The 26,224-nt window shown below is 41.8% G+C and overlaps 1 protein-coding gene across 1 annotated transcript in view; it reads left to right on the plus strand.

The window, feature by feature from the left end:
* The window catches only part of Atp10b (ATPase phospholipid transporting 10B (putative)), a 102,530-nt gene extending 83,468 nt beyond the window's left edge, over nt 1–19,062 (plus strand). Inside the window, exons 18-22 of the mRNA XM_035447381.1 lie at nt 7,089–7,289; nt 9,001–9,081; nt 10,602–10,706; nt 13,078–13,265; nt 18,564–19,062. Coding sequence (XP_035303272.1) covers nt 7,089–7,289; nt 9,001–9,081; nt 10,602–10,706; nt 13,078–13,265; nt 18,564–19,062 — 1,074 coding nt within the window. The remainder of the gene's footprint in view (nt 1–7,088; nt 7,290–9,000; nt 9,082–10,601; nt 10,707–13,077; nt 13,266–18,563) is intronic.
* Nucleotides 19,063–26,224: the final 7,162 nt, after the last annotated feature.

Genomic DNA, 26,224 nt, shown 5'->3' on the forward strand with positions numbered 1-26,224 from the left:
TCTTCATACACTCCCATTATACATTGTTCTCACTCATTCACACACATACCCACTCCATCCCAATGTCCTCTTCCACCTTCCAGTTGGTCCCCTTTGTTCTCTCAGTTATTCCCCACTTCTTTCGTAGTACATGTATGGTATTGTCCTATGCCCCATCCCCTTTAGAATACTAACTCCCCCATGATCCCTTTCTAGTTTTGTGACCTAAGAATACACATATGTAAAGACCTATGGATACATACCACATTTTCTTCATCCATTCATCTGGTTCCATTCCCTGGTTATCATGAATGGTGCAACTATAAACATAGCCATGCAGTCCCTGTATGTGTTGACTTAGTCACATGACAATTTTTGAGGACCCTTAATAGAGATTTCCATAGTAACTACCCAAGGTATGTTCCCTCCATCTGTGAATAAGCGTTCCTCCTTCATTGTTCTCCATTTGTTGTCATTTATTTTCTTGCTAATAGCGGTTTAAATTACTACTTCCCTGACAGCTATGGGCAGTGAACACTTTTTCAAATATTTATTGGCCCATTTGTTGATTAGATAATTGTAGTGTTTAGTGTTTACAGTTCCCTGTGGACCCTGAGTATGAATCCCTCTTCTGACACACAGTAGGCAGGCTTTCTTTTGCATTGCATAGATTGCACTTTCACCCAGTGATGTTTCTGGCAGGAAAAAATCTTAGTTTTATCCAAATCCTTTTGTCAGTTTGGAGGATTACTGCCTGAACTATTGAAGCCCTATTCAGAAAAATCCTTTCTCATATCTGTATCTTGTTTTCTTTCTCAGAATTTCAAAGTTCCAGGTTTTACATTATGGTCTTTGACCTATTTTTAATTTACTTCCACACGAGATGTGAGAAGAGTCTAGCTTCATTCTTCTACATATGGATACCCAGTTTTCCTAGCACCATTTATTAAAGACACTGCCTTTTCTCCAGTGTTTATTTTTGGGCGCTGGGGCAGTAGAGAGATGGCTCAGTGGGTAAGAACATTGCTGCTCTTCCAGAGGTCTTGAGTTCTGTTCTTAGCACCTGCATAAAGCAGTTCATAACTACCTGTATGTCCCCCCTCAAGGGGATCTGATTGCCCTCTCCTGGCCTCAGCAAGCACTGCACTACACACAAAAGGAAATAAAAATAACTCCTTTATTTAAAAGACTATTTCACTTTATTTATAACTATTTCACAAAGTTATATTGCAATTACTGTGTGGGTTTATTTCTAAAGTCCCCTGTTCTATTTCATTGGTCTTAATGTCTACCTTTCTAGCCAGTGCCATGCTGTTTTGTTAGTGTGGTTCTGTATAATTTGATTTAGGGTGTTACATTGTCTCTGGCATTGCTCTTTCAAATAATTGATTTAAATATCCAAGGCCTTTTGTGTATCCTACGTTTTTCCCTAGTTCTGTGAAGACTATCATTGAGATTTTAATGGGTATTCCTGTAAATTTGTAGATTGCTTCTAGTGATCTTGCTAATTTTTTTACTGTTAATCTGACCATCTATGCACATGGGAGTTCTTTCCATCTTCCAGCATCTTAAAATTTTCATTGTAGAGCTCTATCATGTCCTTGATTAGTTATTTCTGTTTAAGCAAGTTCATTATTACTATCCAGAAAAACTACTTATTTCATTTTGTTTTTTTTTATTATGCTACTTTTCTGAGTGTTTATCAGATCTAAAAGGCTGCTAGTAAAGTATTGGAGTCTTTAAAATATATCATTATTTTTATAATTATAATTGTCTTATATATATATATGAATAATTTCCTTACTGATATATACTTTCTATATTTCTTTTAATTTGAAGTCTACTTTCTCATTTGATACAATAGTTATACAACTTGGTTTTGGTTTCTATTCACTTAATAGCTTTCCATCCTTTGACTCTCAGCCTATGTCTTTCCAATGAGACAAGTTTTTGACACTAACAGAACATTGAGTCAGTTTTTCTTAATCCAGTCAACCCAGCTCTATGTCTTTATTGGTGAATTGAAGCTATTTATATTTAAAGTTGTTATCGACAGAATAAGAATTCCTATCATCTTGTTACTAGTTTTTCTGGGTGGTTGTATTGTATGTTCTTTACATTCCTGCTAGTGTTGTGATTTACCATGTTAGGCTTGGTGGATCTTTCCTAAGTCCCTTTTGTTCAGCCTTTCTTTTGTGAAGTTTATTTCCTGTGCTTCTGGGATTGAGACCTATCTTCTCTGTGTATAGTTTCTTCCATTATCTTCTGTTGTGCTAGCTTGGTAGTCAAGAACTGTTTTAGTAAATGCTTTTTCTGGTTTTTATTTTATTTGCAATATAATTATACCATTTCCTCCCTTCACATTCCCCTTTATAAATATAACCACCTTCATCCATTTAGTGTTGCTTTCATGAACATGTTTTCAGGGCTAACCACTTTGAATTAGATAACCAGTTAACAGGGTTAATTTGCCTCAGGGAGGCAAATTCTTCCTCTTTCAGAATCATTAGTTGCCTACAGTTTTTTCCTGAGTCCCCTTGAGATTTCCCCCCTTCCACTATGATATGGTGTTGTCATTGTTCAGCTCTTGTTTAGGCAGCCATATTTATGGGATATTGTGAGTAAAACTTCCCTGTCATTTCTATACCTCACACAGATTTCCTGGTCCTGTGCCTCTCACAATCTTCTTCTGCAAAGTTTCCTGAGCCTTAGGGGCAGGGGTTGTGTTGGAAATGTATCTGTTGTATCTGAGCACCACACTCTAGTTGTCCTCAGTGTTTTGAGCAGTTATTTTCTGTGATGGACTCGTTCTGCTGTAAGAAGACGCTTCTTTGGTGAGGGGTGAGAGCTACACTTATCTGTGAGTATAAGAATACTTAGAGTGTAGTTAGGAATTAGGTTGCTCTAGAAAAGTGGCAGTAGTAGGCTCTCCCCTAAGACCCATGACCTCACTGGCCCCAGATAGTTGGCTGTTTCTATTACCAGGCATGATTTCCCTCCTGTTGAGCAGGCCTTCAGTCCAATTAGAGAGTGGTTGGTTACCACAAGGAGACAATTGCTACTGTTGCACCTTTAGGAGTATCTTGCAGGACTAGTCATTGTTATGGCTCATAGGCATCTCAGCAAGGTAGAACTATCGATTGCCCTCCCACTTTGGCAACTTACATAGCACTGGCTTATAGATGCACAGATTAAGATACATGGGACTTGGTTAAATATAGGTTAATTATATTCGGGGAGAAGTCACATAGAAACCAATGACCTGCTAGTTCCAGCTCCAAGGATCCACACCTAGGCTGCTCTCCATGACCTGACCAGAACCAGGAGAGTGAGCTGGGGTCTGGGACCCCAGACCTAGCCTTCTCCCATCACATCTGCACCTGTGACCACACCTAAATTGGTGTGGTCAGTGCAACAGGTACAGGTGGCGTGGATATCTCACTACAATTCCCCTTTTAGTCTTAAGATTTAGGCTTGATACAAAACTATATGCATAGGCAGAAAATGTCAAGTATGCACCAGAAGAAGGAAAAGTAAGAACATACAGACTTAAGACCCATTGCCATTGAAGCAACAAAAGCAAATGGCAAGACTACACTGGCTAATACTATGAAAGTTAATCCTAAAGGAGCAGGCTTTCAGAACAGACCCAGCTTGAATCTTGTGAGTTGTATGCCCCAAGTACATTGTATCTTCAGCCTGTAGGAGGCAACCAAGAGCAATAGCAATAGCCTACTGTTTGGGGAGTGTCTTGTATGGTCATGATCAAGTAGTCAAGAAGAGGTTCCTCATACCCAGCGCTGGGACTTTTGTTAGATGGCCTATGGCTGGTGTGGGATGCATTGTCAGCCCACGGTATCACTTCATTTAAAGTGTGTGTTTGCATGTGTGATTAAATGCTTAAGACTTTTTAAAACATTCTTAGTGTTACTTGTTACTCTTTCCTTCTGAAGTTCCTTCTGCATTGACTTCCGAATTAACCCATTCATGTCTTTTGGATTAGCATCCCCTCTCGAGCACCCTATCTCTCTCATCCTTTTTTACTGGCTGACTTCCTGTACTCTGGTTATATATCCCCATCTGAAGATTTGAAGAGAGGAACCACAGTTGAGAATGTGACATTTGTCTTTATTTCTGTCAAATTTAAAAGTGCTAGGTCCAGCACTCTCAGTTGCCAGCCATTTACTCTCAGGGATTAAGGCAGATCATTCCATAATTTCCTGGTTTTGAGGGTTTCAGGTTAGAGATCTGATGATACTCGGGTGTTTCTGCCTCTGTGAGTTGACATTTTTCTCTTAAGAAAAACTTTTAAGATTTTATTAGAAATTTTAGTTTGCAGTTACAAATGAGTATGTGACTTCTGCATGAGAGTGTAGTGCCTGCAGAGATCATAAAGGACATCAGATCCCGTGGAGCTGGAGTAACAGCCAGTTAGTTATGAGCTCAGAACTAAACACAGGTCCTCTCAAAAGCAGTGCAAACATCTTACTGCTAGTGGTACACATACTTTACCATTGAACCCTCCCTCAAAGCTTCTAATATTGTTTTATCACTTTGTATTTTTAACATGTTTACTACGTCATGTTCCTCTGGTCATTTGGATTTGGAGATTTTTTTCTGCTAGAATTTTCATTGACTAGATTATGTCTTTATCTCATTTCCTATTTCTTTCCCACGTGCTCTTAGGTTTGGTATCTTGATAACACCCCCACAGTTCAAGAAAGTCGTGGTCATACTCTTTTGCTTTTTCCCTTATTGATATTTGAATGCAGGATTTCATCATAAGTGCCCTCCATCCCTGACAGTTCTTTTTTCTGCTCAGTTGAGCCATGGGGCATTGCTTTCTACCAGGTTTTCAACTAGGTTCATTGAGTTTTCACTTCCAATATGTCTTTCTTTTTTCCTCCAAATCTTAATTTTCTTAATCTTCCTTCTGTGTTGTGACTTTCCTCTTGAGTTCCAGTTGAATTTAGCTGCCTGTGTATATACTCTTTCAAAGTTTTTAAAACCTTCTTCCTACCCTTTATGGAATTGAGTGTCTTTGAGTTCCATAGTTGAGGGATTGTGTTATTATGGAAGAGTCATGTTGTGGTGTTTGTTGAATTTCTGTCTAGCAATTTGTGTATATCTCTTTGCACTTGGGTTGGATAACCTTCATACTCAGTCTGAATAAAACTAGTGTAGCAGCAACAGTATCTCACCATGCAGTATCTAAAAACATACTTAAATCAGTTACAGCTCTGGGAGTGGAGGTGTCTCTCTCTGACTTCTTGGGACCCTTTTCCTCCTACTGGGTTACCTTGTCCAGCCTTGATATGAGGGTTTTGTGCCTAGGATTATTGTAACTTGTTAGCCATGTTCAATGGATATGCTTGGGAAGCCTGCTCTTTTTTTATTTAAAGGGAAATGGAAGAGGAGTAGGGAGGTGGGGGAGGAACAGGAAACTGTGGTAAGGATGTAACCTATGAGAGAGGAATAAAATAAAAAATCAGTTACAGCCCATCAGTGACCACAGATTTGAAAATGAAAAATTATAGTAGCATAAGCCATGGAGTTAAAAATTATTCAGGGTAAGTATGAAAACAGTAATGAATATGATAAAGGAAGGAGATGGAAAAGAACAAGAGTTGTGAAGCAAAATAAAAGAACATTTGAAGAGTTCTCACAATAGTGAAAAAGTTCAAAATTAGACCAGTGTAAGGAGAATGAAAAGAAACTTGAAACCATTACCTTTTAAAGGCAAATAAGGTAAAGTCAAAATACTACTCAGTGTAGAGGAATGGGAAGGAAGGAAACAGAAAGGAAAAAATAGAAAAAGGCATAAATAAAAATTAGATGGGTTTAAATTAATACAATATAGTAAGAAAACTATGCTAAATATGTAAAAAGCAAAAGGGATGAGTATTGGGGTAGCTCCTTTCTGGCCCCTCAAACTGGGAACTGAAGTGTGTGTGAAGGGGGGAGGCCAGTTGAACTGTGACCTCTCACCTATCCCATGGTTTATGTGGTTTCTGAATCTATGTTGGACAAATGTCTGATGTCCCCATAGCTTTCTCAGAATGGGCCTTCTCCTTTCTTCACATGAGGGGCCCTGCTGGCCACATTTAGGTTTGCCTGACATGGGCTAGGTACCATCTAAGGTGGCTGATTTAGCTGGGGAAGGGGTGGGTCTCCCAAATTTATTGAGAAGCAATCAGAACACAGGACCTTCTTTAGTATTTTTGGAGCTTTGAAGTTTGGGGCTCTTCAAATCAGGTGGCTTCAGAATTTGATCTAACTCCTGGCATTGGACTCAGCACTCATCACACCTAAGAATAATTCTGGGTAGATGAGACTTTCCCTCTCTTCACTTACTTGCCAGCCCCCAGCTCAGCATATGAGCCTTCTTTCACCTAAACCCTATGGCAAGCCAAATTGAAGCTCTGTGGGTGTTCCTTAAACTCAGGGCCCCAAGGATGGCTCAGTCTTTAGCACTAAATTCACTCTCAATATGACATTCAGCTGCTGCCCTACAGTGTGGCAAAATGAGGTTTGTCTCCACAATTGACGCATCTGCAGCTGTCTCGCTAAAACTGGGTTTGACTCTCATGAATGTTGTGGGCTTGTCCTGGGGGGACAACACTGAGATTTCATCTATCTTCTGAGTCTCCCTCCTCTCTCCACCAGGCACTGTGTCACCTGCTTCCCCTTGTGTCCCAAGGAAAGGAACATCCTTGTTCCTTTCACTTCCTCCATAGTTTTCCTAAACCTTTCCTCTATTTCTCTTTACACTAGGATTGCATTTCTTTATTCTTCCTTTTGCTCTTCCCTTCACAGAAGCAACCTGTAGTCTACCATCTTACCTGGGACTCCACAGCTCAGTTTTCTATCATCCCATCCCCACTTTCTATTTCCACTGGGATACTATTTGTATATTGTGTGCCATGAAAGATGACAAAACGATGTTCAGAAAGATGATGTAGTCTGCCCAAGGTCAGAGAGCTAGTAACTAATACACCTGGGGATGTAAAATCAGACCTCTCTACCTCCCAAACCTGTGCTCTTAGCCAATATAGTCCAGCATACTATATGCAGGGACCTCACTCACGAAGGATGCTCCCTGCCTACAGTGCTACGTCAACCTGCTGTTTTGGTACCAGTTCTTCTGTGGTTTCTCTGGCTCCACCATGATTGACTATTGGCAGATGATATTCTTCAATCTCTTCTTCACCTCCCTGCCTCCCATCATCTTCGGAATCCTCGATAAAGATGTCTCTGCAGAAACACTCCTAGCATTGCCTGAGCTATACAAGAGCGGCCAGAACTCCGAGGTGAGGCATGCAGAAGACATGAGGGGAACTTTAGATGTTCCCTGAAGATCACACAGAGAAAGAGAATCAGGCTGGGAGTTGGGAACTCTACTGTCTAGCCACAGTTCTCTCACTTACCTCCTTGTGACCTTTGGGTGACTCTGGCTGGCCTGTTTCACACTTGCTGCTAAGAATGTTAGATAAGACCAGTAAGTATATTTTAACAACACTTTAATTATATCACATGTCAATTGCTGTAGCTGAAGCAGGGAGTACACATGGTAAGATCCAGGCTGTGAAGTACAGCAATTAAACCCCCCTAAAACCCAGCTAAAAGCACATTTTCCGTTTCTCCAACAAAACACCAAGGACTGGGTAATACCACAAAATATTTTATTTAGCTTATAGTTTTGATGCTACAAGTCTGAGATGATGTAGCTCTGTCTGCTCAGTCCTCAGGGCCATCACAACGTGGAAATTCATCAGAATGCCAATACACATGAGAAGGGGAGATCAAGTGGTTTGACAGGAAGCTTGTGAGATCCTTCTAACAAGCCATTCTCATAGGAACTAACTCATTCTGAAACCAGCATTAATCCCATTCAGAAAAGTACCCTCCTTCAGGGACCTCACCACCACTTTGTAAACATCACCCCACTGAGGACCAAGCTTTCAACATAGGAGCCCTTGGGGACACACTAAAACGGAGATTCCTATGACTAAAACTAGTTTTCTCATCCTTGGTAAGGCACGCAGTGAATGATTCTATTTCACTGTAAGGAAGGCAGAACTAGACATCTACATTACATAGTCTAGCGCTACCCCAAGTAAACTTAAGAAAGCTTGGGAGGTCATCATGTGGGTTTCTATAAAGGCCATATTGAAGCTCTGAATGACCTGAAGAACTAATCCAAGTGGTGGGACTAGCCAAGGTACAGACAAGGAGGCTAGACAAAGAGATGAGAGCAACACTGGATGCTTCCAATGGAGTTGTAAGGGAAGAGCTGTAAAACATCTGAGAGGACAGTATGTACCTTGGCACCTTGAATGAACAAGGCCAAAGCCATAGATGGTGTTTTAAAGAGCCATTTCCCCCTTTGTGGACAGCCAAAGAATCAAATCAAACCAAGCTCTAACCAAAGACAGAAGAAAAAGCAATGCAGTAGCCCAAGAAGTCAAGATAAAGAAGACAGGGAGGAGGAACAGCCAGTCTCAGGCTCTTCTAACTTTACCCTCCCCACAGGCAGGCTTGGCCACACAACATAGTCCTTGAGTATCTACCATTAAAAAAAACAATAAATCATGTTTCCTTTTTCTCAAAAAGGGAGAAGAGTGAAGCATAAGATGAGAAACCTTATCTCTAAAGCAGTGGATCTCTGACTCTTGGAAACATTGATCCTGGTCTATGAATGAGCTCTCCACCTCAGACAGCACTTAGCAACTTGAGAATAGCAGTCCTAGTGACAGAGCTAATGAGTGGCATTGACAGCACTTCCTAGATACCAAGGCACAGTTGCATTTAGTTCCCTTAAACTCCAAATTTTCTGGGAAAAGAATCCAGTTCTCAGAAAAAGGTTCATAAATTCTACCAAGTAACATGTTTGAGTAGCAGAGCTAAGATGACAGGTATGCAAAGTATCATATTGTTAAGCTCAGCCACACACAAGGAAGATGCTTGCAAAGACCAGAGGCCTGCCAGGATACTGAGTAACTGGTGTGTTCTTGCCTGCAGTGCTACAATCTGCCAATGTTCTGGATTTCCATGGCTGATGCATTCTACCAGAGTCTCATCTGTTTCTTTATCCCTTACCTGGTAAGTCATATAGTTCCATCCTAGACACGTAAGTCACAGTGTGGAATGGGTCTTAGTTATACACAATCACAGACTAACAGTGCCTTTATACATGCATCATGGCAGAGACTCCAAATGAGTAGCTGGGTACACTCAAGGTATTTGAGAAGATAGAAAACTTTCTGCAAAACTTCATTTCTGGTACTCTTGAGAAATCAAAAGCTGTCATTACACTTGGTTATTTCCCCTCAGGGGAAAGCAATACAGAGTTGGTTCATGGCCCACTTAGATAAGGATTGTATTGTCAGAGATCATGTTTTCTGACTTCCTCTGCTTTTGCATCTTACCATAGGCCCCTTCACTGCACATGTTATATGTTGTTTGCTATCACCTTTAAATTATATCATGTCTGCAATTCTTTCTTCTGAAGTGCTACAAAGGATTTGGCCCAGCCTTCCACGGGGTGGGGGCATCTTTGGGCAGGACTTATGATTTTCTATAGTTCTTGCCCCAGAGCTGAGAACATTTGTTTTAGTTAGGGTTTCTATTGCTGTGACAAAATATCCTAACCAAAATTAACTTGGAGAGAAAAGGGTTCTTTCAGCTTATGGTTTTACATCACAGACCATCTCTGAGGGAAGTCAGCCAGGAACTTATGTCTGAAACCTGAAGGCAGGTAACCAAAACACAAGCCATGGAGGAATTCTGCTCACTGCCTTGCTCCTCATTGCTTGCATGTTTGTTTGCTTGATTCTTTCTGGCTTTTCTAGATAGGGTTTCTCTATGTAACCTTGGCTATCTTAGAACTCACTCTGTAGGTTAGACTTGAACTTAGAGATCCATCTGCCTCCTGAGTTCTGGGATTAAAGTTGTGTGCCACCACCACCTGGCAGCCTCCTTTCTTCCAGCAACCAGGACTACCTCCCACATCAATCATTAGTCAAGACAATGCCCCCACAGACTTGCCTACAGGACAATCTGATGAAGGCATTTTCTCAAGTAAGAGTCCCTCTTCCCAGATGTCTAAGTTCATATCAAGTTGATAAAACCCAACCATCACACTGTCTGCTCCTAGACTTTACCTCTGCCTGGATTACAGTTTCCTTTATCATAATCTGGTCTCAGCTAATAAAGCCTCTTCTGTGCTCCCAGGGTATCTAAGAGAGTGAGTGCTAGAAGGACTGAAGTGTATCAACATCTAACCTGCCTAATAGATCACCAACTCCTTAAATGGAGACATGCATACACCCTCAGCAATCAGTGCAGTGCCTGTGAATGCTCAAGAAAGCCTTTGTCCACCATTTCCATGGTGGTTTTTCCAGCCTTCACTAGAGAAAACATGTTCCTAAACAATTTAATCCCATCCACTCATTTCTCATCTTGTCAGTTCCTTGAACCAACCCCTTCTCTTCTCCTTTCTTTTCACCATATTCCTGCCCCTCCCTTGACTCCTGGCTTTACTGTATTGAACACATAGCCTTAAATCTGTGCATGCGCAGGTATGCCCACTTGACAGTGCCTGGTTTGTTCTTACTCCTTAGACCTACAGAGGTTCAGATATAGATGTCTTTACCTTTGGAACGCCAATCAACACCATCTCCCTCACTACCATCCTCTTGCACCAGGCAATGGAAATGAAGACATGGGTAAGGATCCCACAGACCATTTAGCTTAAAAATCGTATTCTTGTTCATTGACTGAACTCAAATTTCTGAGTTCTTTTACTCTATACAGTTCATCTATCTCAGGAAATTCATGAGTCTCTCACTGTGCCCCTATAAAGCAATGGGATTGGCAAAGATGCTAGCATCGCTGACCTCAGCATCCAGACATGATGACAACACTAACACCCATAAAGCAATGAGACAGTTTCATCAGATTTATATTGATGAAAAATTCAGGAGCGCTGCAGAGATAGGAAAGGCTGGCCTGAGTACAGCTGAAGCTGTATACACAGGGCTACGACCCATTTAACTTAGTTACTGCATATCAAGCCTTCCCAAATAACATATTTTTGGGATCTTACATCATAAAAGGCAGACTAAGGAGGTGGCTTAATCAATAAGGTGAGGACTTAAGTTTGATATCCACAAAAAAAAAAAAAATCCAGATATGGTGATGTGTACCCAGTGCCAGGAACGTGGGGATAGGAGGACCCCTGGAAATGGTTGGCTAACCAATCCAGCTGAATCAGCCAGCCCCATGTTCAGTGAGAGACCCTGTCCCCAAAAATAAGATGGAGTTTGAGAAAAACAGGTATCAAAAATCCACCTCTAGCCGCATCCACACCCACCCACACATACATGTACAGAGAAAGAACAAGCTCTCTCACTGAGTTTCACTAATCAATAACTCTAAAGAGTACAAAGTTATATGCCAAGTATTGATCTACATGATTTACATACATTACCTCATCTAACTTCACTATGTCCTTGGTGTTAGATTTTTTTTTAATTATCCCATTTTACAGATTTAGAAACAGATGTAACAAGATTAAGAAACCTGCCCCAAGCAGCTCAAACTAGAAGTGAGTATTGAGCCCTGTCATATGGTCCTTGTGCTTTTTAACCATTTTGCTAACAACACAAAGACATAAGATTTACTGGTACATGGAGATCACAGTGCAGAAAGGTCTTCCCATAGTCGAGTTTAAATGACTGTTTCTGAAAGAAAGCACATGGACTAAAACTTTGAAAATGAAAATACCTCCAAGCAGGTTCAACACACGCCTTCATTCTATAATGAACCTTTCCTCTTCACCCCCTTCTGCCATCACAAGCTTAGTAAGAGGCCAATAAGAGGCACCAAGAGAGCCTCTGTGTCAGAGAGGTCTCATCATAGAAATCTTGTTCTCCAAAGTGTGCCAGTGACAACAGAACAAAGTGATAAGCCTGGCTATGCCTCTTTTGTCCTAAGTTCATGTTCTTTGTAGACCGTCAATACCAAAAAAGACTATGACACAATGGTGAGGAGGTACAGCATGCTTTCTAGGAGCCAGACACAGATATGCCAGTGGGGAGTCTGGCTCCTGTATAGTAGGGGAGTCTAGAGCGCCATTTATTGTTGGTCCAATTGTCTCTACTCTACGAAACAAACTATGGAAAAATATGTTATTGATAAGCTCCTGGGGTACAGTTGTATCAAGAACAGTGAGTGAGGGATGTAAGAGTCAAAGACATAACTTTGAAGTGAGGCCAGCTTGAGAAACTTTTTTTTTTTTTTTAGTTCCAACCAAAGTTCACCCTTGCACCTGGGAAACTTTTAGAACTCACCCAAATGAAAAATTATTATTGAAATCAAAAGTACAATCTGTGTAATTCATTCTAGATCAGACAGAGAAGGAAGGAAGGAAGGCAAGCTGCCAAATTGGGAAGTAGGATTAGAAATTCATCTAGAATGACACACAAGTAGAAAGATACCTTTTATTGCACATCTCTGGAAGGAAAAGAAAGGTATCTTTTCTTTAGGGTCTCTTATGAGGTCAAAAGGTGCATTCATGGGGAGCTCCTAAAATTCCCTCCCCAACGCTCCATTTTCAAATACTATCAATTGAGAGTTACAACATATAGATTTGGGAATAGTTACAAACATCCAATCCATAAGCAAAAGGGATACATGCAATGATAAAGTAAGAATGCATTCATAAATGTAGGTATATAAAATGTACAGAACTTGCCTAAAAGTAGCTAGGCAGGCCATTTACAAGCAATATATAGTTACTTTAATTTTATCTATAAGGTTTAGTATGCTTGAAATATTCCCCTCAAATAAATTCTACTGTCTAGGATGCTCTTAACCATTACATTTTTTAAACAAAACTCTAAAAGCTGAGTTGGTTTTCATAACACAGCTAGGTAGAACAATATGGATTTTTGATCCATTAAACTGTTTTGTGAGTGCTTGATAATGTGTGTGTGTCTTCAAAAAGGTTTAAAGCAAAGATTAATTAAGCTATGTGTGTTTTGCTGCCCCATAATCTAATCAGAACCAACATCATCTTCTTTGTCCCCTCCACAGACTGTCCTCCATGGCCTTGTCCTCCTCGGCAGCTTCTTGATGTATTTTGTGGTTTCCCTAATCTACAATGCCACTTGTGTCACCTGCAACAGCCCCACCAATCCCTACTGGGTGATGGAGAGGCAGCTCTCAGATCCCACATTCTACCTCACCTGCCTCCTTACACCAGTCGTGGCTCTTCTACCAAGGTATGAACTCTTGAGCAATGCCCTAGAAAATTGACAGTCTCTCCTAAGTCCCCATGGCCCAAGGGTATTAGTTACACTTCTCACTGCTGTGAGATGACGTGTGAAAAAATCAACTTAAGGAAGGAGGGATTGGTTTTGGCTCATGGTTTGAAGGTAAAGTCTGTCATGATCAGAAAGCAGAGAGATGTGAATGAGGGTGCCCAGCTCACATCACTTTCTCTGCATAACCCAGGACCCCAGCCCACATTCAAGCTGACTCTTCCTTCGTCTGCTAAAGCTTCCTAGACGCACCCATCCACACAGATACACCCAGAGGTGTGTTTTCATAAATCAGTCAAGTTGACCAGAGCCTTGAGATTGTTGTCCAGACATGATATGCTGGGATAAAAGAACAATAAGACAGGGGATAAATAACATAGACTCGGGTCCCAGGTCAGACATAGAGAAGCAAAATGACCCCCATTGTGATATATGTATTATGGGAGTAATCTTTAACATCCCTGGCTTATAAATTTTGATGTGTGGTAAGGGAACCTGTTTTTAAAACTCTGTTGTCCTTTTCTGTTGTCCTTTTCTATCAGTCAGGGAGTCTCACACCCCAGTGCCTATAGGAGAAGGAGCAGTCCCAGCAAGCCACACCAAGTACACACATGGGGACCAAGAACTTCCTGTCATCACAGGAAAGAACTGTGAAGAAAGACTTAAGATTTCTCTCCAACATTTTAAATTGTTCATAAAATAGCCAACATTTTAATATCACTTAAGTTTAAAAACATGTGTAACATTTTTTAAAAGGCTCTGTTACCCGGATAAATCATTCATGATCACATTCTATTTATTTTCTGACACTTCCATCCTAAAAACCACTGCTTTGACATTTTCAAGGAAAATACCAGCAACAATAGTGCTTCTCAGACTTTGATGGTCCCCTGTGGAGGGCCTCACTATCCCTGGGGAGGGGCTGAGGGGTGGGTTAGGAAGAGTGCTTCTAAATTTTTTTTTAAAAAAGTTTTTTAAATAATGCTTCTCTATGAAGCTCATGATTGATACACATTGTTAGCCTCAATGCTCCTTTTTTCTATTAGCCAAGTAGTAAGCAGAGCTAAGAATCTAGCCCATGAAACAGTTTAAGGCCTAAGTACCCAGATGGGTCCACATTGCCAGTATAAACCACAGCCAGGGCAAGATTCTGACTGAAAAGTCCAGGTTTCCACTTTCTGACCCCACACTCCAGTCAGAAAAATGGCTAAAGTTGACAATAATGTCTTTGTAGGTAAAATGTAGGAAGGAGAAATACAGAATTGGGCCAGTTGTCATTACAGGCTAGTAAATAGACAATGACAACATTGTGTAGACCTGTTTCTGCCCTAGAGTAGGCAGAGAGCCATGAGCAACCTTGCTTCATCTGCCTAAGGCATCTCAGAATCTTGACTTCAGATACAGAATTGGAGTCTGAAAATGCTACTATAACAAGTAGTACAGAGGTTAGTAAATGTCATAGACTTGAATTGAGTTCTGAATATTTACTGTGTGCAGGGCCTCCCACCTTGACTCCTACAGCTCTAAAATCCCCATCTCCACAGTGTGCTTCCAATTTAAAGATAAATACCACCAAACTGCTTAAACACACTATGGTCCCAGATCCTCTCACTTCTATGCTGCTGTGTCTATTTGAAATGCTCCTTCCTCTACCAAAGCCCTTTACCCTTTGACCTCATGATGGCATGACCATTTTCAGAAGTTCTATGTCATCTCCTACCTTCCTTAGAGCATAGCAAATCTCTGATGTTCCCATCATCTGTGTGTATATCTGTTGCTGCCAGTTTTCCCATCATTCAAATTATGTTCATGTCTTCTGAGGCAGAGTCCAGAGAGAACTTTTTGTCTTTATTCAGCCATCACCTAGCCATTCTTGTCACATAATCTGTGCTCTGAGATGAAGGAGCAACGGATACTGGACAATCAGAAAGATAGATAGGACAGACCCTAGCTTCTCGAAAGTCATCACCCAGCAGAGGCATTGCACATACATCTATCAAACAGGTGAAAGTGGCTGACCCATACAGGATCCTCAGAGCATAGAGTAAGCAAAAATTAAGAATAAGTCTGAGCCTCAATAATGCAATACCTACCCAGCCCTTCTTCAATGCAACCTTGGGGATAAAAACCCTGAGAAGGATGGGAGGAGCATGCCTTTGTTGGAAAATTCCATCAGAAATGTCAGTAGTTTATTGTTTGGTGTGTGTGTGTATGCGTGTGTGTGTGTGCTCGTGTGCGTGTGTGTGCGCCAGTACGCATGTGTGCAGGTGATTGTGGAGGCCAGAAGAGATGTCAGATGCCTACTGGAGGTAGAGATGTTTTGTGAACCACCTGATATGGGTGCTAGGAACTAAAATCAGGTCCTCTAGAAAAGCATAGAGCACTCCATACTTTTAACCACTTAGCTGCCTCTCCAGCCCCATAGGTGGGTTTTTATTTGTTTGGTTTTGATTTGCTTTGTCTTCTGATTTTGAAGTTAAGCAATTGTGGTCATCATGACCAGAGTGAGCTTCTCTATTCTACATATTATTTGGAGACTAGAAATAAATTCATAAGCCCAGTGTTCTTTGTTAGAAAAAATGCTTGGAGCCAGTGTCTTACAAGGCTACAGCAGCAGCTTAACAAAGGCCCTTGAAACACGTGCAAGGACTATTGACACATGTGGAATGAGCAGATGGGCATCAACTTGATGGCTTGCTGAACAGATGAGGAATGCATTGAGGAAATGTTAGCAAATATTTAATTGCTGGTGACCATGGTATACAGGCCAAATCGTTGCTTATTCTATATTATCACCACAAAGTTGAATTCCCATTTAATTCTATTTACTAAGGTCAAAGGGATTTCTTCTGATAATGAAGGGATTATTTTAATAGTTGTAAGGATTCCTGACTTACTACCTTGGCATAATTCTTGTTTGTTTATAGAAATCCACATGATAGAATCACATGATAGAATGTTTGCTATAGAAAACTGTTCCTGGCTTAAAGTTGAAAGTCACATTTCTCACAATGGGCATTGATCTTATCTTGTGATAAGTAGACAACTAATCTTAGTCTAGTTAATTCACCCAGTATCCAGGACAAATTCCCTTCAACTGGCTGACTTTTATGACTTATTCATTCTTAGATTCTCTTCCCACTTCTCTTTCTTTCCTTTGTGACACACACCCTAATTAGAGTGAACACCAAGCCTTTATCCCATGTTTGCTGGTCTCCTAACTTTATATTTTCTCCACAGACCCAGTAATCATTGTTCTGAATTGAAAGAAAGTTCTTAGCAGATGCTTCCCAGCACAGGTCTCTCCTTGATTCCCGCTGCATTTCTCTAGCTTAGTCATCAACTGTAGTTGGCAAATTTAGTCTAAGAAAAGCAGAGAGCATCTAAACTTTAGTCAATGTTTGCCCCCTACCAAATCCCAGTCTCTTCACAGTTCCCTTCAGCTAATGCCAGGACCCAGATCAGCCCCTGCCCATTATCCTTGCCATCACCTGTGGCTGCATATTCAGAGTTTTCACAGCAACAAGTTAACACCTCTACCTGTGGTATACTTCTTGGGTACATACACAATTTTCATTTCTACAGCTGCCATCATAAACAGGCTACTCCCCTGATACCCCAAATTGAATAATTTGTCTCCAATTAGGACTTTTCCCACTATCCATTATTAATATATCAAAGTCCAGCCTAGCCATCCATTTGTCAGTGACCAAAGACTTCCCTGGGTCTTCACAATAAAATAGGAGATCCAAACCATGACCTGCAGACCTTGCCTGCTCTAGTCCTTCCTTCTCCATCTGTCCCTTACTTTCATACCTCAGCTAATTTGCCTGGGTTTTATTTCTCATTCCTGTGTCTGACTATGGAAAGCCTCAGCCTTCAGCCTAAGTGCTGCTTCTTCAAGGATGGTCTTCAGATGAGACCAAGTATTTAATCTTCTCTCCATCAGTAAGTGAGCTCTTGTGCAACAAGACAGTAAGATTTCTCTCTTGTTCAAAGCTTAATCCTGTAGGCCCTGCCTGTTGTGGGCACTTGACGCATATTTGTTGAATGGAGGATGGAGGAGAAAAGCAGTGTCCTGGACTAAGAAAATTTCAGTTTCCAAATAAGAAGTCCAATCTTTCTTGAAGCACATACATGGTTCCCTATTTACTCACTAGTGGTATAAAAATAAGGGAAATTTTATCTATACTGATGGGATCTACTACAGTCTTCAGAAAGCCCTTGGTCCCTGTGGGTTCACCATGCAACTTTCAAATTCAATAAAAATAAGCCTCTCTGCTTACAAGGCTTTAAAAGTAACATTGTAAATGTCCTCCAGGCCAGATGGATTGCTTTTTAGATAACACTCAGAAAAGGGAATGTGGGTGGCCTATGATAAAGATAACATATACTTAACCTCTCACCTTCCTCTGGCCTAAATTTGGATCCAGAAGATGAATTTACAGTCTCCCATAAACTACATGCAGCTTGGCAGGAAAATGGCAAGTCAGCATGACCTCCTGAGATCTCAGACCTTTTCAGGAGACCTTAGCAAGGATCTCCTGAAACTTAGCAAGCAGCACCCAGTGTAAGAGTTTTTGCAGTGAAAGGATATCCTGGTGATAGGAGGGCCGAGGAACAACACAAAATCACACCACACAACAGACCTCACCTGGGGATGTCAGCTTCCTCACTGGGCAAATAATAATTATATAAAGTTCCACAAAAAAAAAAAAAACACTGATGGATAGTAAGTAAAAGACTAGCTTATACATCTAGAGCACTTGGGTTTGACCATAGTTTGACATTGGATTAATTTTCACATCTGTACACAAAAGGAAACAAAAGGATAAGTATGCATTATGTAGACACACTAAGACATGAGAAACACAGCATCAGGCAATCTCATCATAGTACAAACATAACAATGTACACTCATATAAGTTGGCAATGTCTCCAAGTGACTGTCCCAGGTCAAAGACCGCTTCATGGTCCTTTACTGTGCCAAGCACATGGGTTTTTGAGAGATTGAGTCAGTAATCAGCAAACCTCTTTATACAGTCCTGGTACAGAATAAGCATTAACTGTTGTTGTATTTTTTTCGGTGTTATCATGCTTCCTCCATCTCCAGAGGCAGCCACCCTTAGCTTTGAGAGTTGTCATTTAGAGTGCAATGGCATGCGAGAAAAGTTAGGGTCTAAGAGCTCTTTTAATAGTGAAATGTTCAGACATCGTCAACAATGTAAAAACTACCTTGATTCTTTTATTTCCTACTAGGTACTTTCTCCTGTCTCTACAAGGGACCTACGGGAAGTCTCTAATCTCAAAAGCTCAGAAAATTGACAAGCTGCCCACAGACAAAAGAAACCTCGAAATCCAGAACTGGAGAAGCAAACAGAGACCTGCCCCTGCCTCTGCTTCTGCCTCTGCTTCTGCATCTGTTCCTGCTTCTGGCCCTGCCCATGCTCCGCCCCCATGCCATATAGTACCACCTACCCGACAGCAGGACTTAGGAACCAGCACCCCAAAGAACTCTAGCCCTCCCAGAAAGAAGCATGCTGAAGACTGGGTTCTTCAGAGTCCCAGATGCAGCAGAGAGCTCTCGAGGGATGACCCATGTTCAGGGGACACCTTGGCTAAACTCTCATCTGGGGAATGCCTTCTGGGCCCAAACAGGACAATGGCACCCACAGCCTATACCAGGGGACAGAAGGATGTGTCACGACACTCAAGCAAAGGCAGCCATCGCCGGTCTCAGAGTTCACTGACCATATGATGGGGCTACAGAAAAACTCAGAAGAGACCACTTGACCAACACTGTCAAGGGACCCAGACCCTGTCCTCTCTGTATAGGAATGACTGTCAGTTTTATCAATTCTCCTCACCAGGGTTGACTTCCTTCAGGAAATGCTGGCCCCAAAGGGGCTGAGCAAAACTAACTATCTGGCTTTCTTCTGCTTCCAGGCAGAACATCTTGAAAACAGTAGACTGGATCCAGATGTTATGATTTTGTTGCATTGTGTTTCAAAGTTTTAGCCTAAGCACATCCTTATGCGCTTCTAAATGAGTAAAGCCTATGACCCCAATGCAACCAGGCAGTAAGTATCCAAGACTCCAACCAGTATTATAAATCTTTGAAATGTATAAGAATATGGAAGTTACTAGGCTTGTCAAGCCATCACCTCACCTCACCCAAGAGTTCAAGTTTCAGAAGAGACCTGCACACGCAACACCTTCATCTCAAGATCATTTGATACCAAGTCAGGGATGACATCCCTTCCATGAACAGAGTTGGGACTGCCTCGTTCCTCTAAGCCAGTGATTTTCAACCATCCTAGTGCTGCAACCCTTTAATAACATAGCTCCTCAACTGTAAAATTATTTCATTGCTACTTCATAACTGTGATTTCACTATGTTATGACTTGTAAATTTGGGATATGCAAGATATCTAACATACGACCCCCAAAGCGGTTGTGACCCAAGTTGAGAACCACTACTCTAAGCCCAAGAAAACTACATCTGAAGATGGGACTGAGATTAAATGGGATTTACATACAGTACAACAGATACTACCAAGGGCTGTGGAGTTATGACTCTTACAAGAGGCAGGAAGAATACACATACTAAAGGTTTTCTACTAATGGACCATATGTCCCACCATCTGAGGAATATTCCAAAAGGACATAGCATTCTCCTCATCAAACTACATATTTGTTTGGAAATAAATCTGCCCATCCTCATTCAACTTGTAACAATGGGAAGAATCAGGGATAAGATCTCAGTATAGCTTCCCTCAAGAAGAGGCCCATATGACAGAGCAACTATGAATAGAGAGTGGCATCTCCAAGTTTAAAACCTACACTAAGCAGCTTATGCCAGAACGCCATGGCCATTGTTGGTCCATGATTCAGCTAAATTAAGCAATCATGGGAAAAGAATTACATGTTCTTTGTATCCCTAGAAGTTGTAGATGCTAAAAATGAAAAAAAAAAAAAAACCCTCAAAAGATTTCCATAAAAGGCTGGAAGACAGTCCTCAAAGACTGTCAAGATAAACTAGGTCTGCTATGGCCAGCAATGGCCTATTCCAAGTCTTCAAAGTTAACTCAAGGAGTGTTCTTTGCCCTCATCTCTTATGGCAGTGCCTACATATTAGGCAAAGAAGTCCGAGGAAGGGCAAACGGTAACCTTTGTGCCCAAGTCATCACCACCAGCCATGAGTTGCCCTGTCACTTAGTTCCTCAGCAATGATACTAAGAAAGAGATCAACAATCAATATGGCAAATGGCAAATAAACCAACTCTGTTCATTCTTGTGGAAAACAAAGACTGGAGAAGCCATTTGGCACATCATCCCAAAGCTCCGCCATGTAATGAATGATGCCAACATGAGCCAGAAGGTGGGGACTTAATTATCCTGCAGAAAAGTTGATGTGGCCATACAGGAGGTAGGGGATGAGTGATGGATAAGCAGACATGGACTGGTCCAAGTGAAGAGATTTATCAAAACTTGGATCTCAGCCCCCTTTCCCTTTGAGACTCCTGTCTACTGCCAATAGTCAGAAATTCCAGTAGAAAATAACAGCACTGACTCCAGTAGATTGGAGTTTATGTGTTTGCTTTTCCCTGTAGTCTTTAAAGGACCTTGAAGCAGGTCACCATGCTTGCAAATTAAGTTTAAGCAGCTCTACTTCCTGGCATAAAGATCAAGTCCAAATTGCATGCAGTACACTGATGAGGCTTTCAGAAAGCCAAGGCAGTCCTTAGTAGCAGAGGGAGTCTCACTTCAGAGGGAAAAGAGGGGGAAGGAAAGCTAAAAGAAAATGTGATACCCACCCCTTCCCGAAATCCAGTCTGTGCAGCATTCTCACGATCCTCTTTTTTCTTGCCTGACCGACCATATCTCAGTTTGCCTGGGATGATCCCATTTTTACAGTTTCCCACATGCTGGGGAGCCTGGGCCATCTGGTCACCAGTGGTCATTTACTCTTGCTACTCTGTGAACCAAACCAGCTGTGTGACTGACTGATGTGTCACCTCACTCAGAGGGCAGCTCTAGCATTCCCTCTATAATGTAATGCTAGTGACTGTGTGGAGTTCATGTTATAAGTGTATAATCTTTTTACTGATTGACTGGAAACATGTCATCATTTTTTTTTAGAAACAAAGAAAAATAAACTTGCTTTTTTTCCATAGTTCTCGGCCAATCTGAAATTCTTATTATTCTTCCTATACATTGTCATTACTGATCCTGAACATTCATTCATTCATTCATCTATCCAAGAAACCTCAGTAAGTCCCACCTAATTAGAAGTGCAACGTGGGCTGTGAAGAAGTTAATGTCTGCCCTCACCTTCCTTCCATACCTACCTTCCTAGGGCTCAGGGCATTAGGAATATTTAGCCCAGTGTGAGAGCAGAACACAAACTATGTCTATGGGCTGTAAGAAGCAGAAGCAGAACATACAACACTTACTTTCAGGAACTCTATCCCAACTATTTCTCTCCTGTAAGCCTAGCACACACCCAAAACCTAGACTAACTTGGTCATCTCCAACAATGCAAACATGGGAATCTGAGTTTAAATCCCTAGTACCTCCTTAAAAAGTCTGTGTGTAACCAATCCTGAGCCTGTGCGTACCCCTAGACACTCCCCTTACGCTGCCCTATAAGATCTCTATGCCGTGGCTTCGCCTTGTCTTTCCTAGCCATCCACCAACAACTACAATAAAGCCTCGTCCTGTTTGCATCAAACAAGAAAAGTCTATGTGTAGCCAAATGCACTTGTAACCCCAATATTATGACAGAGTGGTGGGGTGGGCACAATGAGAGGATTTGGTGGTTGCAAACCTAGGTTGTAGGTTTGGTGAGAGAGCCTGTTTCAAGGCAAAGAGTGGTAGAAGGTAAATACCCAATCTCCTCTCATGTCTATGTGCACAATATCACACAGTGATCAGTGTGACTACGATTCAAACATCAGAAGAAACTGGCCTGGAATTATGTTGTCCTAATGACTATTGGGTGGGTTTACTGTGTGCTAGACACTGGTCTAAGCCTGTGTCACCACCTAACCCCACAGCAACCCTACAGGATAAAGGCTTATCTAGCCTGGCCCAGTAGCTTCAACAGTACCACGGCTACCTCAAAGCTCGATGCACTGACCTCACACTTACTTTGATGTCAGTGAAACTCACATGTATCTGGGACCCAAGCTGACAGACTGGGATCTCACTTCCTGCAGGGTTTCTAATCCTCAAAAGGGCCAGCTAGGCTTTGTCATGTGGCTGAAGAATTGTAAAAAGGAAAGCCATAAGACCTCCTGTGATCTATGCTGAGAACGTATATATTTACTGACCACCAAGCCCATGGAAGCAAGTCACAAAGTCATCCCTGTTTCAAGAATGTGGGGAAATGCACTGTACCTTTTCATGAGAGGCACTGTAAAGAAACTATGCCATTTGCAGTCATCCATCCCCACCTAGTAGAGGGAGGAGGTGAGGTAAAGAGAAGTCACCTAAAGATACAACAGTCCCACAGTTAGCACATGGTCAGGTGGCATTCTAACCCTGAGAGTCTGAAAACAGAGGCTGTGTGTGTGCTTCACCAGAGAATCACGACTCAAGGTAAGACCAGAGTGCAGGCAGGGACCAGAACCAGATGACATTTTCTGGAGAAGCAGGGTTTCACAGAGGGGAGTGCACCAGAATTTCATCACAACTCTAGCACAGCCTAGCAATGTCACTTAGGGAAAGGCCACTCCACACCACGTCAATCCAGATTGCAACCCAAACGAAAGTCTAATGCCAGCATTTAGAGGGATTCTGAGCTACTCCTTACACTGCCATACAGTATCTCCCCAGTAGCTCTCCCACCACTCCAGGCTGAGCACCTAGTCAGGCTGATCCATGTGGAACCCTTTCCTCTAGAAGCCTTCTGGTGCCACCTAGCAGGATATAAAGAGGTACTGCACCTGAGAGGGCTTCAGACAGTGGAATCCTATTGACAGCAATGAGTTGGACTGGAGCTAAGAACGGGAGGCCAGATTTCAAGTCTTGGTGGTATGGTTTCCTTGGTGACTCTAAAGTAATTCTTTCACAGGGATTTTTTTTCCCTGAAACTGTACATCTCAGATCACCTAAACTCTTAAGTAGGCCCCTCGATAGGCTCTCGAAGCTGTTTGGGGAGGCTGGTTATGGTGTAGGAAAGTTCTCTAAAGGCTCTCAAGCCTGTGGTTTACTATCTGTGCATCTGCATGAGTCTGTATAGTATTTACCCACAAACACAGAGAATGGAAAAATCCCTTTTAAAAAACAAAAACAAAAAACAAACAAAAAACAAAAAACACTAGTTTCCTAGTGTCCCCTGGTTCTTGGAATATAGCATCACATGACAACAGTGTGATATTGCCATTGGAGAAATCGTCAATGGGACCGAGCTTCCAGGGACTGAGTAAAGCTGGAAAGGCATCAACCCTTTGAGGAAGGATAACAAACCTCCCAATCCCTTCGAGGACCTACGTTGACTTTTTCAGATCAGTAGATACGTATTGAAAAACTGTTGTGTAAGGGGATCCTTAATGAAGGACCAAGGCAATCGGCACTTCCAACTGTCTGGAGGGAAGCCAGAGCAAATACACATCTTTCCTTTTACCTAGACCCTCAGGCACACTAAGAACTGGGCACCTCCATCAACATCCCCATCTACCCCTAATAAACATGGTTCCTTACTATGTGAATAAAGCACAAAGTCAATACTCCTGTATCTCACCAAGCACAGCACTACCTCAAAGTCATACTTCTGTGGGTGGTTAAACAGACACAGTCCTACCATAGTCTGTAACAGAGGTTCATCCCTCACAGGGAAGCCTGAGGAAAGGTAACCCAAGCACAGAAGGATCCCAAGACACAATTGCAAAGAGGCTAGCAAACCAAACACTTGATGGAAGTTTTTAAAAAGTATTCTTCCTACATTTTTGAACCAATAATTTTAATTAGGACTAGTTACAGGAGCATTGTTGCGGGGGTATTTTTCAAACCACCTTTCCAGTAGCTACAATGCTGAATAAAATATCTCCCCCTGACCCAGCAAACATAATTAACCTACAGATCTTCAGAGAGGGGTGGGACCTTATCTTAGTCACTGTTCTATTGCTGTGAAGAGACATCATGACCAAGGCAACTTTTACAAAAGAAAGCATGTAATTGGGGTTGACTGACAGTTTCAGAGATTTAGTCCATTTCCACTAGGGTGGGAAGCATGATTACACCAATGATGTTGGAGCAATAACTGAGAACTACATCCTGATCCATAGGCAAGAGGCTTTTGAAACCTCAAAACTCTTGAAACTTTCATTCAAGAAATCTTTTTTTTAAAATGATGACATTAGAAGCCAGATGGATCTAACTCTTTGAAAAGAAAATTAAAGGCACTAGGAGGTCAACTGAAAACCTGCTGACTGGCTAGGCATTAGCAAATTGCAAATATAGATTGGAGAGGGGAGGAGTAAGCAGGTGGTAGGAAATGAACCTGAAGGATATTAAGATTAATTCCCAATGTAAATAAGAAAAATGTCACCAGGACTCCATTTACAGGTCCGGCTCCTAAGCCAAGTGTTCGCTTGGCCCTTCATCACTTGGCCTTGCCTGACTTTGCCAGGCTTGCAGCCTAAGCTTTTAGGAACCATAATAGACTGACTGCTGCTCACTATTCTGAGGACACCCTGTGCCTTCTAATTGCTGTGTCTCTGATGCTCTTACCATGGCCTCTATCCAGAGCACCTATTCAAAGCCCCATCTTGAATACAGACCTGCATATAGCTGTCCCTGTCACCTCACTCCTAAAGCTTTTTGCACATCTCTGTGAAACCCAACAAAGACCTCTGCTAGTTATTTATGCCTGTGTGTGTTACTCCCAAAAGACTGGTGTAATGGGTCATCAAAGATTCAACCTTAGTTCTTCCCAAGTCTAGTACCAAGCTTTGACCAATGAGGATGCTGGACCAGCCTATAACAATATTCTCATCTCTAGTCCTGAATGCAAATCCAGAAGACAGAAGTTAGAAACATTTTTCCTATGACTTGACCTGCCTCTTTTTCTCTGTGTTCAAAGACCAAATGATCCAAGGGTCAAAGTTTGGGGGAAATCATTAGTTCATTAGTTCCTTGTAGCCTATGTATTCAAAGGGTTCAAGCCACATTGGGCCATCTTTCAAATTCTCAACTCTTTCTCCTCCCATTTTCTCTCTCCTTTCCCTAGTATCCTTCACAAAACTCCTTTTTATTTTTTCTCAAAGGCTTCTCTAGGTCAGCTGGCACAAGGAGACTGAGACTTATCCACAGGGAAAGTCATTGCCTCTTTGTTGCCTTTGCTTTTCTAGTCTTTACTTTTCTAGTCTTTACTTTGGTGGACTAATGGCCTCAACCATAAATAACAAACTTGTTCTCATGCTTCCCCTGTCCTCTCTGCTACCAGACTATGGACAGGGAAGTATGGTTGTGTGGTTGGGACACAGGGAAGAAACATGCCTCACCATGTACAATACAGAAACGTCTATGGCATATGTCCCCCAATATGCCATCAGATGTTCTATTTTTATTTATCCTCACTTTACAAGGAAGTACACCAAGGCTCAAAAGAGCTAAGTGGCCTTTCCAAAGGAATACTGTTAACAAGAACAGCTGGTGGTCTGATCCAGTGAGGCTCTGAGACAACGTGCTCAACCACCAAGCAAGCTGATCTTTTGGAAGCAGTAGGGTGGGCTTCTGATTTTCTAGAACAATCCTGTTTCATGGACTCCTTCCAGGTGTCAGTCTGAACCTCCAACTGATTAAAATCCCTGCCTCGTTTCTTCCCAGAGTCCCCACTGGCACACACTCCAGACACTAACTCAGAGCTTTGGAGAAGATGAGGCATGTGGGAAGACTTGTTGACATTGACCCAG

The sequence above is a fragment of the Cricetulus griseus genome, chromosome 7 (assembly GCF_003668045.3).
Source record: "Cricetulus griseus strain 17A/GY chromosome 7, alternate assembly CriGri-PICRH-1.0, whole genome shotgun sequence".
Lineage (NCBI taxonomy): Eukaryota > Metazoa > Chordata > Mammalia > Rodentia > Cricetidae > Cricetulus > Cricetulus griseus.